Consider the following 16846-nt stretch of genomic DNA (forward strand, 5'->3'; position numbering starts at 1 on the left):
GTGTGTGTGTGTGTGTGTGTGTGTGTGTGTGTGTGTGTGTACATATAGCATTCTTTACACTTGAACCCCGGCGTCCTTCCTCCGAAAGCGAGTCGTTCAAGCTCCACACCGCCATCCACGCCGCCAATTTCTTTGGCGCTGTTTGTTGGTTCAGCAAAAGCGCGTTTGTGTCCTTCTTATCACCGCCGGCAGCCCCTTTTCTCCCGTCTGGTCACGGTGCCACTCAAAAAGGGTTGACAGAAATACGAGGGACGCTTCCATAGCGACCCCCGGGGGATGCGGACTAGAGGTCGGTACGGGAGTCGATCTGCAGTGTAATGCTGTCATCGTCCATTTTACCAGCGAGACATGGCGTGTGGGTGTCTGTGGGAATGTCTGGGTGTGGGACATGCCTTCGTTTGATTGGAGAAGTCATAAAGTCTGGCGACCTCGCACATTTCCTCCGCTAAGGTGAAGCTCGCAGTCAATCCTGCACTGGGAGTGCAGCCTCCCCCCCTCCCGCCTCGTTGGTCCTCCCATCCCTACGCCCCGTGCCTGGGGAGTCCGGAGCTGGGCGTGGGCCGGGTCCTCTCGACGCCAGCCTCTGGACGGGAGAGCGCTCCAGGGAGAGGTCAAGCGGGCTTGCTTACACAATAGCATTATCTCAGTTCCAGGCCTCGACTAACGGCGGCGGTGAGCACTTCCTGTCCCCTCAGCGAGCGCTTCCTGTCCTTGGCGCGGCAGCACAAGTTGTCCGCCTCGCACAAAGCAGGCGGCGGCGGGGGGGTTGGGGGGGGGACGCACGCTTAGCGCCGGGCGGGCCGTCGATCTCGCTAATGGCTGCGGTGGCCTTCGGGGGGGTTGCATAATGCGCGGCAGTCTTCGCTTTTGCGTCGCGCAGGCGGATGGCGTATTTATGGTGGCACGCTGGCCTGATCCCCACATGTGCTCACAAAGAATGCAGATGATAAACACTGCATGCCCCTTTTCATTCTGAATGCTAACTATGCTAACCCATCACCAGCCAATTAGCAGTTACCGATACCTGTAGACAGTCGTGCTGACTATTATTGCCGCCTTTGTCCACGTTGACTTCTGTGAACTCCTCGGCGGAGGTTCGCTCCGTTGATCAGAGTGTCATTTCAGTATTTTGCATGCATTGTTTGCAGCCAACAGACGTGTGTCATGATCAGCCCCTCAGATAGGAAGTGTTGTGATTGTCTGATTAGACCACCGCGTCCTCCCTCTTCAACACCTGCTCTTGGGAGCGGGGGTTGGGATTGCGGGGTGCGTGTGTGTGTGAAAAGAAGACCGAAAATGGCGTCTCGGAATAGATTTGCCACCTTCACCAGAAAAGTTTTATTCCCTTTAGCTGTCAGCTGCCAATCACAGTGAGGTTGTATAGCGAGCAGGCCGGATGGTACACACGGAGTCTGTGTTGTTATGGCAACGGTGAAGGGTAGCCTTTACCCACTCTTTGCATCCTTTTAGGCCCAAAAAGATGAACGCGCGGTATCAGATATGTTACACGGATGTTTCCCAGAGCGTGTACCAACTTTTCCAATTCAAGGCAAGGAACAAGGTGGGAAAAAAAAACCCGCAAAAGATTGTTTGTTGTACATGAAAACACCTTGTTGAGTGATTGCTAAGTACGTGGAATTAGCATTTCACCGCATCCCCGTCTGCCCACCAGCAACCACTCATTGTCCTGGCCGGTTGAGGCTAATTGAAGAGTCTGTTTATCATTTTATGACTTTATCCATAAGGACAGAGCTCGCCAGCTCTTCCTGTTCTCGGGGCTCCTTGACAGGTCGCTGGCATTATGAGGCTGGCCGGGCCAACTCCGACTGCCATCACGCCTTGCCATGCATTGTTTTAAACTCCACTGCGACCGGTCACAAACTGATAAGACCTGTCGTCTATTTTAGGACGAACCCTTTCTTTTCTTAGTTTAAAAAAAAAAAAAAAAGAAAGAAAAAAGGAAAAAAAACACATCTGGCCTTGACACTCTCAGACTAAAATATCTGCAAGCTCTTTGGTAGGAAATCTTTAGGTAGTTTGTTCATTAGTTTGTTAAGTCATTGTGTGGCTTGCTGGCTCATTTTTTGTTAGTGGCTTATCTAGTTTGCTTGGTTATTTTTTTTTGTTTTGTTAATTTGATAGCTACCTTGGGGTATTTATTCACAAGATACTTAAATAATTAACCTGTGGAAGTTATTAATTTGTTTGCTTGTTATTAATTTATTCAGTTAGCTGTTAATTGTTTGGTTGGTGTCTTTACCAGCTAGTTTACAAGCTAGTTAGGTTGATAGGTGGATAGCTAATTATTCACTTGGTTGGTTTCACTAACTAGCTGGCTAGCTAATTGAAAGTCATCAAAAACCCTGGCTCAACCTAAAAAATATATATATTGTTTGATCTCTTTGTGAAGCAATCAGGCCTTGATGCATATAACGAGAGCCAAGACAAAATTCTGTCATTTGTTAGCAAAAGTCATCAATGAATCATCTTTTCCAGCATCAAAGGCAGAAAACAATAAGCGGTGCCAAGAAAACAAAAAAGTCATTCAGCAGCGACAGATTTGTGTGGTGTCGCGTTGGCCTTTGTGTTGACAAAGTCAAGTGAGAATGATGTTGCTAACAAGTGTTGTAATTGTGTTTCGTAACAAATACCCTGACCTGCGTTCAACCCCTCACGTCATCTTCAAGTCCACAAGCCTCTTTGACTTGGACTTGGACACTGGGTCAATTAGACAGCGACCAATCATTGCTAATCAATTGATTTAGTCAGGAGAGAGACAGTGCGGTCTTTGTGAGCTGCAATCTGCGTGTCCATTGATTTGTCGCCCTTTTGTGTGTGCCACGCTAAGGTGACCAAACATGTAGATAGCCCACAAACGTGCTAACCATCAATAGCGTGCTAACCGTCAATAGTGTGTGTTTGATTGGAAAGAATCTGGATCAATATGCTACATGAGGTAAAGGCCACTGAAGGCCTTGGAGGCCATGTCCACACACCTTATTATTTTTCGGAGACATTTGGATTTTGTTTTATCTGGCCGTCGAACTAATTTGCGAGCATTCGCGGTATCTGATGTGCTAAAACCTAGCGTATATCGTTAACATCACTGTTCTGCGTTTGTTGCAGTTTTCTGTGATTCTTTAGGTAGGTCGTCAGTGTACCGTTTGGCTAGTTTTATGGGTCAGTAGATTGCTAGTATTTTAGCTGGTTTGCTTGATTAGGGTTAAAAGTGAATTTGAAAAATTCATAAGCTGTTGTAGAAGTGCATAAGTCAGTTAGTTCATGTGCTATTTGGCTAGTTTGACTGTTTATTTGGTCGGTCGGTTGGTTGGTAGCTAGGTAGGTGGCTTGTTAGTTATTGCGCTAATTATTAGCTTTGTTAATTGTAGTTGCAAGTAATTTGGAAGTTAGCTTGGTAGTTTGTTTGCTAGTTAGCTAGAGTAGGCTTAAAAGTAATTCTTAAAGTTCTTTAGTTGGCTCACTAGCTGGTTTGTCAGTCATGAGAAAAATTCCATATTTGACATTGTGTACCTTCAACAGTGAATCGCAACAGTTTGTTCATTAGAATACACAAGAAGTAGAAACTGCAGTCTGTCTGCTGTTGAACAGTTGTGAAAGGTAGAGGTGTGAAGCCCACGACATGCATTTCCACTAGAGGAAGCGACCCCCCCCCCCACACCCCCTTTCCTTGTAATTTGTTTTGTCCAAAAAGAGTAGTTATGTGGGTAGCTTCAAGGAATTGGCTGGAGTGTGATAAAAGTAGTGCTGAAACGCATCAGGCATTATAAAAATTATGTTTGTGGTTTGCCAGGTATCTAGCTCGCTTCATCCTAATTCTATTTTCGTCTAATTCTGATTTAATAACTTAATTGTATTGACGGGGCCAACTTTGAGCTTTGTACCACCTACTTAAACGCACACACACACACACGCACACACACATGCACGCACTCGCACTCCTACTCATAGTGGACGATGATGATGATGACGAAGATGTAATCACGTTCACAAAAGTGGAGAAAAAAAAAATCTTGTTTTTTTTTTTTTTCCCCACAGCTGTGCTTTTACAGAGGAAATGCACATTGTGTGAGTGTTAGTGTTAGTGTGAGCGTGAGCGCGAGCGCTTCCTCCCCGGCGTTGTTCCCCTTACTCGCCGTGATAGGTTGGAAAACTCGTTAGATTGTCAACTTCTGCTTTTGTTGTCACTCAGGCTAATGACAAAAAAAATGACCTCTGTCATGGAAGCAGATGGATGAGCCAGGCCCGGCGAGCTTGAGCTGTGAGCGCTTCCCTTTCACCTTTCATGTTATTTTTGAGATGTTTCATTCATCATTCTCCAGGGGACTACGTTTGGACCTGTTTGATGTCACCTCGGGGCCAGCGTCCGAGGTGCGGCGCTGTCTTCGTTTCCACACAATGGCCTCAGTAAATAGGCTCTCTGGATGACCGCTTTGATAAAGGAACCTAAAACAAACAGCGGTAACTCTCAAGTCCACTGCAGTCGGCTTCCCCATTGCAAATAATACATTTTAAAAAAACTGTTACTTTTATTTTGCATTTAACAGTTTATTCAATGTTCAAACCTATTAACGTTCCTGACTGTCGTGCAAGTGTAAAAAGAAGTTAGACTGTATTAAAATGTAAAAACAAAAACATCGATGAGTTAAAACAAATTTGAATCACCCCCCCCAAGCCCCTCCTCCTCCCAAATTCAAATAAAATGGTGCGCCGAAGCATGTTTACAAGATTTAATTATCCATTATAACATACAAAAACATGATCAAGTCTACCTTCACGTTAATGACAAATGATGACAAATGTGACACGACATGTTGCACACCTGCCATAGGAGAAGGTGAATGTGCGTGTTTGTGTGTGCACGTCTCGCGCCAATGCTGTCACTTCCCCCGCTCGGACGCCAGCTTCCCTCTGCGCTTCCCAGCAGAGCTCGCGGGTCCTCCCACCTGCCCGGAAAGGAAATCACATTCACATCACATTCAGTCCGCCAGCAAAGCCACTCCAAACCGTCACTCGTGCTCTCCGTGATGTCAATAACACAAAATCTCCACGTGTTGGATATTTATGGTAGCATAAATGCTACACATGCAGACGTAAGCCGCCAACGTTATGCGCATCAACACCAGAGGTTGCACCGTGCTGATTTTTACGTCGAAAGCGACTGTCGCCATCACGCCGATGTCGGCGCGCATCTCATTATCTGAATGCGGGAGGCTGCATTTGGCACAATTCACATTGCGTATCCCTTCCTGCTTCCTGCCCTCCCGGCTCCATAATCCCCGCAGTCTCAAATCAAAATGTCCGCCTCTTGACAGCCTGCGCAGGAACAATACATCTCAAGTGTGTGTGTTTTTGTTTTTTTTTTTGGGGTTGGTTTTCAGTGTGTGGCAGGAAACCGCGGGCAAACGCTGCGGCGTTATCCACTCATTCTCCTGCCGGGGGCTTTCCTTGCAGCGCAGGAAATTGTCCACTTTGATTTACTCTGCAAATCTGTGCCTTGTAGTGGAGTCTAAAGCTTATACAATCACACACTACTGCTGACAGAACTAAGTTATCCGTATGACTTTTGGCTATCGGTGTTTGTTTGAGCGGCACTGCATCAGTCATGTCACTTGTCTGTTTTAAAATTGGATTGGCGTTTCAGAAAATGGATTGGTTTTGCCGATCCCACTTTGCTTTGCTATTGGGCCAGCAATAGGATTTTATTGAGACCAGTTTTGCTCTTTGCATCTTTGGCTTGCTGTTGCTTATCATTTTCAGGGTTTTGTCTTATTGCGAGCAGCTTCCCCTGGTCACGTATCGGTAATGATCCAATTAGTATCGGTGCTGTCGCGATGGCCGATACTATTTTGTTGTTCTACTTCTTCCATTCATAACTTTGCTGCTGTGAATTGGGAATTTCTCCATTGCGAGACTAATAAAGGTTTTCTTATCTTATCTTATCTTATCTTATCTTATACCTTTCCTTGTTGATGTACGGGGTAATCGTGAAACTGCCATGACCAAGTGTTCGGCTATGGGTCATAACGGCAAGTAGACAATGCCGTCAGTCATGTCGCCGTGAGCTCCTCTGATAAGGCGTGTGTGTGTGCGTGTGTGTGTGTGTGTGTGTGTGTGTGTGTGTGTGTGTGTGTGTGTGTGTGTGTGTGCGTGCGTGCGTGTGTGTGTGTGTGTGTGTTTGTGTGTGTGTGTGTGTGTGCGTGCGTGTATGCGCTGTCCTGCCAGAAGAAAGCGCCAAGCCAACCCCGCCGGCTGTAGTGGCCTCTTGGGGTGTGCATTGTTTTTCAGTACGCCAGCAAAGCTCGAGTCAAGTCTTTGTGTGGCGGACAGTTGTCATGATATCACAGGGGCGGGACTTTCCCTCAATTTTTCCCATAAGAACAAAAGATTTGCGCCCAGACAGTCTGAGCCGATGCCTCTTTTTCACCATTTTGGCTAGGACACGCCGGCTGTTTTACACTCACACAGTAGCGCATGGCGACATCGATGGTGTGATTTCTAGCGACGGAGGACTTAGTGAAAGTGTCCGCAGCAACTGCGCGCGTTTGCCGTGTTGACGATAGCGTAAGGACAAGAGTGTGGCGGTTTTAATGATTGGTTGGGGTCATTTATGCACTTGAGGGGCACATAGTTTGAAGGGTGAAGGGACCGAGGGAGGTGATTGGTTGAGGCGAGGGGGCGGGGCTGACGACAACAGGTGGACAACAAAGCCCTAAACGGGGGACAGACATGAAACAAACCACGAGAAAAAAAAGACGTAGCAGGAAACAAAATAAAACACTTTCAGCTGGGTCATTTCAGCATGGGATACACTTTATACATAAAAAAGATAAATTAGAAAAAAAACAAAACTCTTCGTCACATATGAATGGCCTGATATGAAAAAGGCCCATTCACGCTCATGTGTTTCGAGAAGGTGAGCAAACGAGCAGCAAACTTCCACCGACAGCATATGGACGACTCTCATCAACTCTCAATCTGCGGATTTCTCTATTTTTGACGTTTTAATCCACCGTTAATCTTTTTTTTTGTGGCGGCGGGGAGGTGGGGGGGCAAAAGCCACTCAAACCTTAGCGTGCGTCATTAATGCCTGTGGGAAAATTAATTTGTCTTTGTTGTTGATGCAGGTCACGAGGGGGGAGACGCGCGGCAGCAACGCTGTGAAATGCTTCACTTCAATGTGAGTACAACAAACGCTTACGTGTGGACACCCATTTGGTGCCCTTTGGTGCCTCCGTTTTCTGGCCACTCTGTCAACACAGAGAAGAAGAGCGCCCCCCACTGGCCCGCACACGCATTACGCTTCCAAGCGCAGTCACTACAAAGATTGGAGACGACTCACTCCTCTTTTTTCTCTTTAAAAGCTTTATGAATTCAGTAAAATAATTATGTTATATTAAAAACAATAGTGCCAATAGTAGCGGAAGTACAGTACTACAGTGCTTCCTGTGAGTTTGTGTGTGTGTGTGTGTGTGTGTGTGTGTGTGTGTGTGTGTGTGTGTGTGTGTGTGGGTGTGTGCGTGTGTGCGTGTGTGTGTGTGTCACCACGCAAAATGAAAAGTGGCTCACTTTCCCCCCCAAAATGAACGAAACAGTTGAACTTTATCTCTATCTTTAAAAAAGGAATTTAAAAAAATGTTCAAAATTAAATGAAGCTGACATTAAATTAAAAAGAAAGCCACTCTAGTTAAAAAAAAATAAAACTATGTCGAATAAAACCAAAAATGTTTCGAAATGAATTCATACGTATAGATATTTTGATTTGTAAGAGCTTAAATAAAAACAATACAGTTGGACAGCGCTTGTCGGCAGCCTTTTTCCACGCGCCCAATAAATGGTGTCATTAGCATACAAAGCATGCAAAATCTTTAATCATCTCCAGACTGACAGTGTGGCCTCTGCTTGCCCTCGGTCAACTTTATGAGAGGTCTATGACTGTAAACTCACTATCAGCTCCTAAAGGGTGGAGTGGGGGGGTCCCCCTGGCCACCGCTAAGCAGTAAATAAATATGAGCCTATTGTATTCTTGTAGGCCCACTGTCCTTGCGCTCCCATGCTGTGCAAACGCACACATACAATGGGAGGCCGGACCCCCGTGTCATTGCCGATCCGCCCCGTCGTCCCCGCGGCTCCTCCGAGACCGCCTGGGAAAGTGAGGAACACGCAGGATGGAGGAAGCAATGAAACGCACGCCTGACGTTGGGCCGTCACTCACGCCCATAGGAAAGTAAAGTTCATTCCGGCTAATGACATACAATGCAGCGCGTCATTTGTCATCATCATCATGGCACTCAGTCACTGAGGTGTTGGGCTTGCACCCCCTAACAAGTTTTTCCAAGACAAAATCCGCCGCTAAACTCATTATTCTTGTCAGGAGTTGTGAGCTAAAATGGGAGTTAGCAAGTCGACAAGATCGCCAATTCAGAAGGCAAAACGCCATAGATGGGCTAATCAAACTGCACCAAAAAAAAAAAAAAAAAGAACATTTGATCATTTTAAGTTTTAATATAAGCTCGTTTCTTAAGGTGAAGCACAGCAATTATTTAAAGTGGTACTTTAAACTGAAAATAAATCAGTTGGCTTTTACTTGAGGAAAAACATTTTCAAACTATTTTTTTTAACGTTGTCTCAAAAAAACATGTTCAGCTATTCTAGCAACATTCTGACTTTATTTTCTGCGTCATGATTTGTTATTATGATATCATAAATATTGTTCCATTTTTTTTCGACCATGAAGCATTCAGGGTCCATCTTGAATTTCTTTTTTTCCAACTGTCAAATAAAACATTGTGACTATATTATTTCACAATTGACCATTCCCTGACTGGGAGAAATGTTTGTGTTGCCGTGTCGCAATGCACTTGGGGTCCAGTTTGCACGTGCGCAAATAACGTTTTTGGAGATGTCCGATTAGCAAAAAAACAACAAGTAAAGTGAACATAACATGCGCATAACAAAACAAGACGTGTGCGGCCTGATTGGCAGCTTATTGTTGAGCGCGCGGGGGTGTTGAGGAAGGCCGGTCGTAGCCCGACTTCCCCGACTCGCTCGCCTTTTAACTTCTTTTTTGTATGATGATGATTTGCCTGGTGTTTGGAAAAGGCCACATTCTGCTACTTGTGTTATTCTTCCTGTGCTACTTGCAGCTGGAAGGACAGGAAGCCAGATCTGGGAAAGTACTTGTATGTATGTCGTCGGTGATTACAGGACAGTGGGCGGAGGCGGGAGGTGAGGGTGGGGGGGCCTCGCTGTGGTTGCCCGCTGTCTTTGCAAAGGCCCTTCCTTGCACTTTCTTATGTCGCGCGGGGGAATTGTGTCCACGCCACGCAACAACCTCAGACGGAAGTCGAAGCCTGACACGGCCAAAAAGTTGATTAATTAATCAGGCAAAAGCCCCCCCACCCCCGCCCCCCTCCCCGCACCCTGATTGTAAATTACGCTCAATGGACAATTCATTAGCGACACCCACGCCCGACTAATAATAACCAAAATGAGGAAAAAGTCATTACGCTATTTTAAAAAAAAAAAGTTACACAAGATTTGCTCTGAGAAAAAAAAAGTGGTTGCCAAGAGTGGGAATGTGACATGATTAATCGCCAAAGCCAGGAAGAAAAATCCTCCCGAGCAAAAGGGTTGCGAGATGAAATAATATATGACGAGTGGCATCACTTCACATGGATGAAGTTGCGAGGTTATGAGGAAAAACGTTCGAGCTAAAAAAGTTATAAAAGGATCAAGTTGAAACGTTACCGCCCCAAAAAATAAATAAATAAATCATCCAAATCCAAAACCGAATCTCATGAACTGGAACGCCTCAATGCAAGAGACCATCATCATATACGAATCTGCCATGACAATGCCCAAAAGCTTCCATTTTGAGATGGACCCCTCCCCCCGTCAAGTCCCGCTCAGTCAGTGAGCGGAGGTGTCAAAGTGGCCACAAAACCGGCAGGTGCTCATTCAGATCGTCGCGCCTGTATGGAAATCACCTCGCGTCTCATTTTTCATGTTCTCGTCTGGGCCAGGTGGGCCACGTCGGCTTTGCGCGCCGCCGCTCTCGTCTGCCTCCAGGACAACTTGCGCTCGCCGTCATCCAAGACAAACATCACGGTGAGCACACACATGCGCACGCACACACGCATCCACCAAGAAAGTCTCCGGACCCTCCTAAAGGAACAAGGCGGGACGCATTTCCGCACTCACTCAACACCCGCATTTCGACATTTTCTTACAGGACATTCTGTTCCATGACATGACAAGGTTTGGTTTTGTGACGTGACACTTCATCGGCTCCTATTACGTGGCGTTACATGACATGGTGTGATGTCACATGACATGTTACGTGACATTGCATTACACTCCATGGCGTGACAGGTCGCTTGACACCGTTGAACAGCGTGACGTGTTACGTCACATGACATGACGGGATGTTATATGACACGTGTGACCTTCCGTCCGTTGCATTACACCGTGTTACCATTGCATGAAGATTTTCAATGACACGTTACGCGACCTGAAATGATGTTACCTGACGTCACGTGTGACGTGTAGTCGCATTCCGTCACATGGCTGCGCTACGTTGCGTTACACCGTGTTACCCATTGCATGACGTGACATGATTTCCAATGACGCGTCACGTGACATGAAATGATGTGACCTGACGTCATGTGTGACGTGACGTTGCATTCCGTCACGTGGCAGCAAGTTACATAACATTATGTGGCGTGACATGTGTCGCCTGACTGTTATTTTACATCGGCGAACGACATAAGATGGCACGTGATATGACGTTACATGCCACGTGGCGTTATGTTGCATAACGTCATGTTACTTGTTACATGTCCTAATATGACCTTGCATGACACTGTTGCTTGAGACTTCAAAACATTGTTACTGACATGTCATGACCGACGTGACATTTCCTGACGGTCGATGACTGCATGACGTGAACACAACACGTTACTTTACTTGACATGACATTGCAAGGCGTTCCGTGACATAAGATCACTTGGTAGCCTCTAAGACGATGTTCAGGACATAATGTCGCCATCCGACGCAAGTTTGCCCTTTCGAGAGTTCCCATGAAGCAGCGAAGGGCCCGCTGGGCTGCTTGTTTCTTTTCCAGTAAGAAAGCGGTGAGCAGCGTGCGTCTTCCTGTCACGGCTTCCTCCGCGTTGGTGCCGGATAAAAGTGGGATGAGCATTATCTCGGGGCCGCAGAACACACGGCTGCACCTCCAGGTCCGCCGGTGCAGGAAGTGACCCCAGGCCTTGGCGCCTAGCTAATTATGGCAGAGCTCAAGAATGTTCCGAGTGGCAAATCTATTTTTAGCTTCAACATAAACTGCCCTTTGGCCTCCTGTCAATATTGGACATGCGGAGGTGGCATTTTTGCCTCCTAATCTCCGAGCGGCAATGTTTAGTGAGGAAATACGCGGGATGTTTGGTGAGATTCCTCGCATTGGTTAGCGCTGATGAAATGTCGATAAGCGCTCCGTTGACCTGTTTTTCGGAGAGAAACGTTCAAGTTGACGGAAAAACAAACCCATTTATGCTGAGTTGAGCCGCCGCCGCTGCTGCCGCGTGTTTATTGTTATCCACTGATGTCATCCTCTTGTTTTTGCTCCAGGAAGTTTCTGCAAGGCAAGCTTAATTGTTGCCAGGGGGCCCAACGTCGGCGCAAAACAAGCGAGAACGCAACCTGGCGCGAGAACGCGTCTTCTAAGTTTAAAATGGCTTCCCTTTACCAAAATCCCGTGTGGCATTGTAGCCAAAGCTACAATGCTGCTGTGTTCATGCGCCTTTGGGCGCTGTCGATCCTTCTTGTGGACGGCCAACGTTAGTTGCCATGATGACCGTTCTTCTTCTCAATGGAACACGAAGAAGAAGAACTTCCGCTGGAAGTGCCTAAGTGGAAAAACGGTCGTCATGGCGATAGTCTTACGGTTTCCACGACAAGGATTTATTCTTGATTTTAGTGTGGCAAGTGTTTATAAGGGCGCCCCAAAACTCGTAAACACGTGTCAGGTTGGAGATATGTGGACTCTTTTGGGGGGTGTGGAGTGGTTGGGGGGGGTCATATTTTTAGCGCCTTTGTGAAATGAAATGAAACAGGAAGTTGGGAAGTTTATGCCCCGCAGGCGCCCTCCCGTTTCCCCCTCAGTGTCAAGTTTAAACACAAGTTTGACAGTTGAATTCAATCTTATTTATTGGATCACATACAAAAACACACATAAACACACACAATATAGACAGACGGGCATGTGCACAGAGAGAGCGAGCGTGGTGCTCGAGCACCAACTCTTTTACCCCGAGTGGCAAGAGTGACCTTTGCCAAGGGATGTTTATCTTTTTTTTTTTTCCCATTAAAAAAAAAACATATATTTAAATATGTTCTCGATCATCATTTCCCCTGAGCATTTAGTTGAGTGTCAGAGAATTTTTCCCCTTGCTGTGGACACAAACGAAATGGGTTTATTGACTGTCTTGATGGTGTGAACAGAAAATTCAATCATACCTTTTTTTTTGTGTGTCCTAAAGACCCAAGATGGGTTCTTTTTAACGAAGCAGTTTCAAGGGTGTGATTCCGTGACAATTTTTGGCGACGGCTGCCTCTGTCAAACATGTCTGTGCGGTGCCTGTGGACGTGTGTGACTAAACATGACATGTTGTATTTTTGTTCAGGATAGCTAGCGTTGTGGTCTGCGGTAGCAGCTGGGATCGGCCGCGTCGGGCCTGACGGGACCCTGCGGGCCCAGGTACTGTTCGAACTCGCTGCTGTCCAGATCATACAGCGTGTCCAGATGCACCCGCTCCAGGTAGACGTCCAGGGAGGGCCCCGTCAAGAACCTGGACTCGGCCTGCTCTTCGTGCCGCTGCTGGCCCGCGAAATGCAGGTGAGGGTCACTCGGGTAGGAATCCTGTAAGGGCTCCTGAAAAAAGGGACTCATCGGGTAGCCCCGCGCGGGATGAACGGTCGGGAAGGAGGCGTGGAGTTGATGCTGTTGGTTGTGGAGCAGGCAGGCCAGGTCGTAGGTCAAGTTCAAGGCGGCGGGGGGGCGCAGCGGCGGCGGGGGCTCGGCTGCGGGCGTCTTGGGGCTCTTCTTCAGCTGCTTCCTGCGGCGGGGGCGGTACTTGTAGTCGGGGTAGTCGATGGTGTGCTGCACGCGCAGACGTTCCGCCTCCTGCATGTACGGACGCTTCTCCGACAGTGACATTGACTTCCACGTCTTGCCTGCGAGGATAACACAAGCACCCACAATCACAACAAAGCGAGGTGAGGTGAGGCGAGCCAGCTTGATTCCGACAGCGCATTTCATACATAAGATAACTCAACGTGCTTCACAACGAGACCCCATACACTGTGTCAAAAAAATAGCCAAAGAGTCTGAAAAAGGGTTTCAACTGCTGCGTTTACTGTGAGGGAAGGTAAAGGAGGAAGAATTATTAATGCCAAAATATCAATAACTATTTTTTTTTTAAAAACAGGTTAATGGGGCGGCACGGTGATTGACATGCTTAGCACGTCGGCCTCACATTGCAGAGGTTCTGGGTTTGATTCCGGCCTGGTTCTCCCCGTGCCTGGGTGGGTTTTGTCCGGGTAATCGTGTTTCCTCTCTCCAAAAAACATGCATGTTTTAAAACCAGTTCAGGGTTTACGCCACTTACTCCCCGAAGACAGCTGGGATAGGCTCCAGCAGGTCCGCGACCCTCGGGAGGATTAGCGGATTAGCAAATTGATGGATGATTGACAAATAATATATTTGGAACAAACAAAAAAAAAAATATTACATAAATAAATGAAACCCCCAAACTATGCCTACAATTATAATCATCATCAATTATCACGTGTTACAACTGCTGTCTTTTTAAATTATTTCGATAATCATAATGAACACAATTGTCATTAAAATACATCAACGAAATAATAATAATAATAATCCAAGCCTAATTTGCGTGTAGGCCTGCGTGTGCTCGTGTGCGTGCGCGTGCCTGACCGAGAATCTTGCTGAGGTCGGTGTTCTCCAAATCCGGGTTGAGCTGGGCCAGCCGCCGCCGCTCCTCCTTCGTCCAGATGATGAAGGCGTTGAGCGGCCGCCGCACGCGCTGCCCCGACTGGGGCCCCGCGCACTTGTTGGCCCCCGCCGGGCTGGCCCCTTCTAGCGTCTCGTCGCGGAGTGCCTGGCGCGGGCTATCCGGGGCCGAGCAGGCGGAGGCGCAAGTTGTGTGCAAGTGACGCATGCTCAGGGGCGTCGCGGGGGGGGTCGCCGTTACGGGAGCCCTGGATTTATTTGGGGGCTCCGCCAATGAGACGTTGGCGTGGAAGGTGCGAACTCCAGGTGAAGCCGCGTTAGGCACGCCCCCCCACCCCCCTTCCTCCACGTCCACCAGCAATTTGCGTTCTTGGGGTTCGGAACGTTTTCAAAATAAACGCGTCCTTCATTATTTGTACTCACGGTGCGTTTTTTTTCCCCAAGATTTGAATTTCAAACTCAATGTTGAAATTTCTTTTCGTGCCTAACACGCTTTCGTTCATATGTTTATTTCTTTTCGGATAAATCCAATTAAAAAGAGCGTTTAAAATAGATAAATGATGTGTTTTTCTTTAAAAATAATATACATCATGAATAGCACCGTTAAAATGTGGATGTGTAACATTTTCTATTTTTTTTTCACGTTCGCTTATATTGAATGTCAAAATTTATTGCTAATTTAAAATAAAAATTACATTTGAATTAATTTCCCCATTACAATATGCGGTTAAGTCATCCATGTATTGCTCATTTTTTTAACTTATTTTCATTTGCATTCTTTTTAAAATTATGTTCATTAATGAAATGCAAATTTACCCGTTCAGCGATTTGAATGACAGCAACGTGCGGTTCTTTCCTTTTTTCCATTTTCTATTTTTCTTTTTGTAAATGTGTAATGCTCATTATTTCCTTCTCATCCCCCACCACGTGTTCATTTTTGCATTATGCACGAATGAAGCCTGTTTTTGAAGGCGCCTTCTTACCTTTTTTTTTTTTTTTTTTTTTTTTTTATTAATCGAATCTTTTCTTTTGCCGTTGAAGTGTGCTGGAATCCAATCAATAGGTCCTGACAGTATTGATGGCTGTACATCAAAGTGTGCGCGTGTGTGTGTGTGTGGGGGGGGGGTAGTTACTAATTACATTGTGGCTCTCAAGACGCCCCCCCTCCCCGCCCCCCTTATCAGGCGCGCGGCACTGTCTTGTTCCATTTGGAGCAGATGATGAAACGCGCCTGTCAAATATTTGCGCTCAGCTGATAGATGCACACAAAAGGGGATGATGATGATGATGATGACGATGAAGGGTTATTCCTCACGTGAAAAGGGAGACGACCCGCAAATTCAAGACCCCCAAAATGTGCTCGACGAGCCTCGAAAGTGTATTGAAGGTGCAGCAGCCTCACAGAAACCAGCTCGGCCTTCTCATTTTTGAACATTCGCAACTCCCCCCGATAAAGAAATAAATCGAGAAATAAATAATGGAAGTACTTGCTGGTCGCCCTTTGAAACGTTTTTACATCATCGTTTCAATTGGAATGTTTTTTATAAAATTCCATCACTGGGGGGAAAAAATGCATATTCTAAAGTGGTAATATTGCAGCATGCTGTCCTGTCAACGTCGAATGATGATTGCAGGAGCCCCGCCCCCCCCCCCACTCCACTTCCATTAGGGGCGAACAAAAGCTTGCCTGCATGACACCTGCCTGTGCAAAAACCTCCGCATGCATTTTGCACCTGCGCCTCTTTTATTTTGTCCGGTGTCCGTTCGAACTGACGTGACGTGACGTCACGAGGCGAAGGTTTCAAACGCGCCACAAAAGAAACCTGCGAGGTTCGTGACGTCATCCGCCCAACAGACGCTCGAGTTTGGACTTTTGCCAGAAGAGGCTTGATGTGTTCAAGGCTCATCAAGACAAAATACGTCTGATTGGTTGCGGGGGGGGGGGGGGGGGGTGGCGAGAATCCACATCGGTCGTGTTGAAGGCCGCGCACGCTCTGACGTGCCGTGAAAGACCCCAAAATGCGACGAAGTTGCTGAACGAAATGGCTTCAATCAATTAGGCACAGCGGGACCACACCGAGGTTGGTTTCGGCTCACTACGCCCCCCTGCTGACCGACACACGTCGCACAAGACCAAACATGCGGAGCTCCAACGAGATTTTTTTTTTAATGCGAGCAAGTTTGAATGGGCTGCACTGCAAATAATTCATATTGCATCATCGTTTGATTGATGGCAATGCGGATGAGGAAACACAAGTCGACCGGCTGACTGACTCGTGTCCATTTTGCGGTTTGGCTCAGTCCTTGACTTCATGTTAGCAACTTTCATATTTGCTGCAAGGTGGAGGAAGATGATTTGGCCCGATATTACTGTACACAACTCTAAAAGTTTCATGTAGTGCACGTCTTGGGGGAATTACAAGTTATCGCCATGTCAAGCGGCATGGACTGATTTGGAGGACATTTTGGTTTCCGGAACTGCAAGTTGTTCCGCTTGCTTTTGTGGATGACTTGAAATGTGTTGATGCTCGCCGACATGACCTTGGTGTTCACTCTTGAGTTTCAATGTGAATCGTTCAGAGGATGTGCACACTTGTGCAACCGCGCGATCGCAGTTGTTTCGGCTTAGTTGTTCTTTCGCAATTGATTTCTTCGGGTGGGGTGTGTCGACTTTTGATAGCATGGGCCGTGTACTGTATTTCTCGGATTTTTAACTCAAAAGCACGTGGGACATGTTCTTTTGACTTTTGTGGCTGGCTTATTTGGAATGTTTGGACCCCCCCCCCCAATCGCTTC

The 16846-nt window shown here is 46.8% G+C and overlaps 1 protein-coding gene and 1 long non-coding RNA gene across 4 annotated transcripts in view; one reads left to right on the forward strand and one right to left on the reverse strand.

The window, feature by feature from the left end:
* Positions 1-10125, forward strand: part of LOC109521836 (uncharacterized) — a 29870-nt gene extending 19745 nt beyond the window's left edge. For 2 of the 3 annotated variants that reach the window (XR_002169440.1, XR_002169438.1), the window contains 2 exons: positions 7146-7198; positions 8051-8482. This is a non-coding gene — a long non-coding RNA (uncharacterized LOC109521836). Of the gene's footprint in view, positions 1-7145; positions 7199-8050; positions 8483-10043 lie in introns of those variants that run through there. The other variant, XR_002169439.1, reaches the window with a different exon arrangement.
* Positions 10126-12380: 2255 nt separating this feature from the next.
* On the reverse strand, positions 12381-14342 carry sox32 (SRY-box transcription factor 32). The gene is made up of 2 exons (XM_019879902.1): positions 14015-14342; positions 12381-13251 (listed from the first exon to the last, which is right to left on the reverse strand). Exons 1-2 carry the CDS (start codon positions 14256-14258, stop codon positions 12707-12709), a joined length of 789 nt encoding a protein of 262 aa, XP_019735461.1. The 5' UTR covers positions 14259-14342; the 3' UTR covers positions 12381-12706.
* Positions 14343-16846: the final 2504 nt, after the last annotated feature.

The sequence above is a fragment of the Hippocampus comes genome, unplaced genomic scaffold (genome assembly GCF_001891065.2).
Source record: "Hippocampus comes isolate QL1 unplaced genomic scaffold, H_comes_QL1_v1.1 scaffold446, whole genome shotgun sequence".
Lineage (NCBI taxonomy): Eukaryota > Metazoa > Chordata > Actinopteri > Syngnathiformes > Syngnathidae > Hippocampus > Hippocampus comes.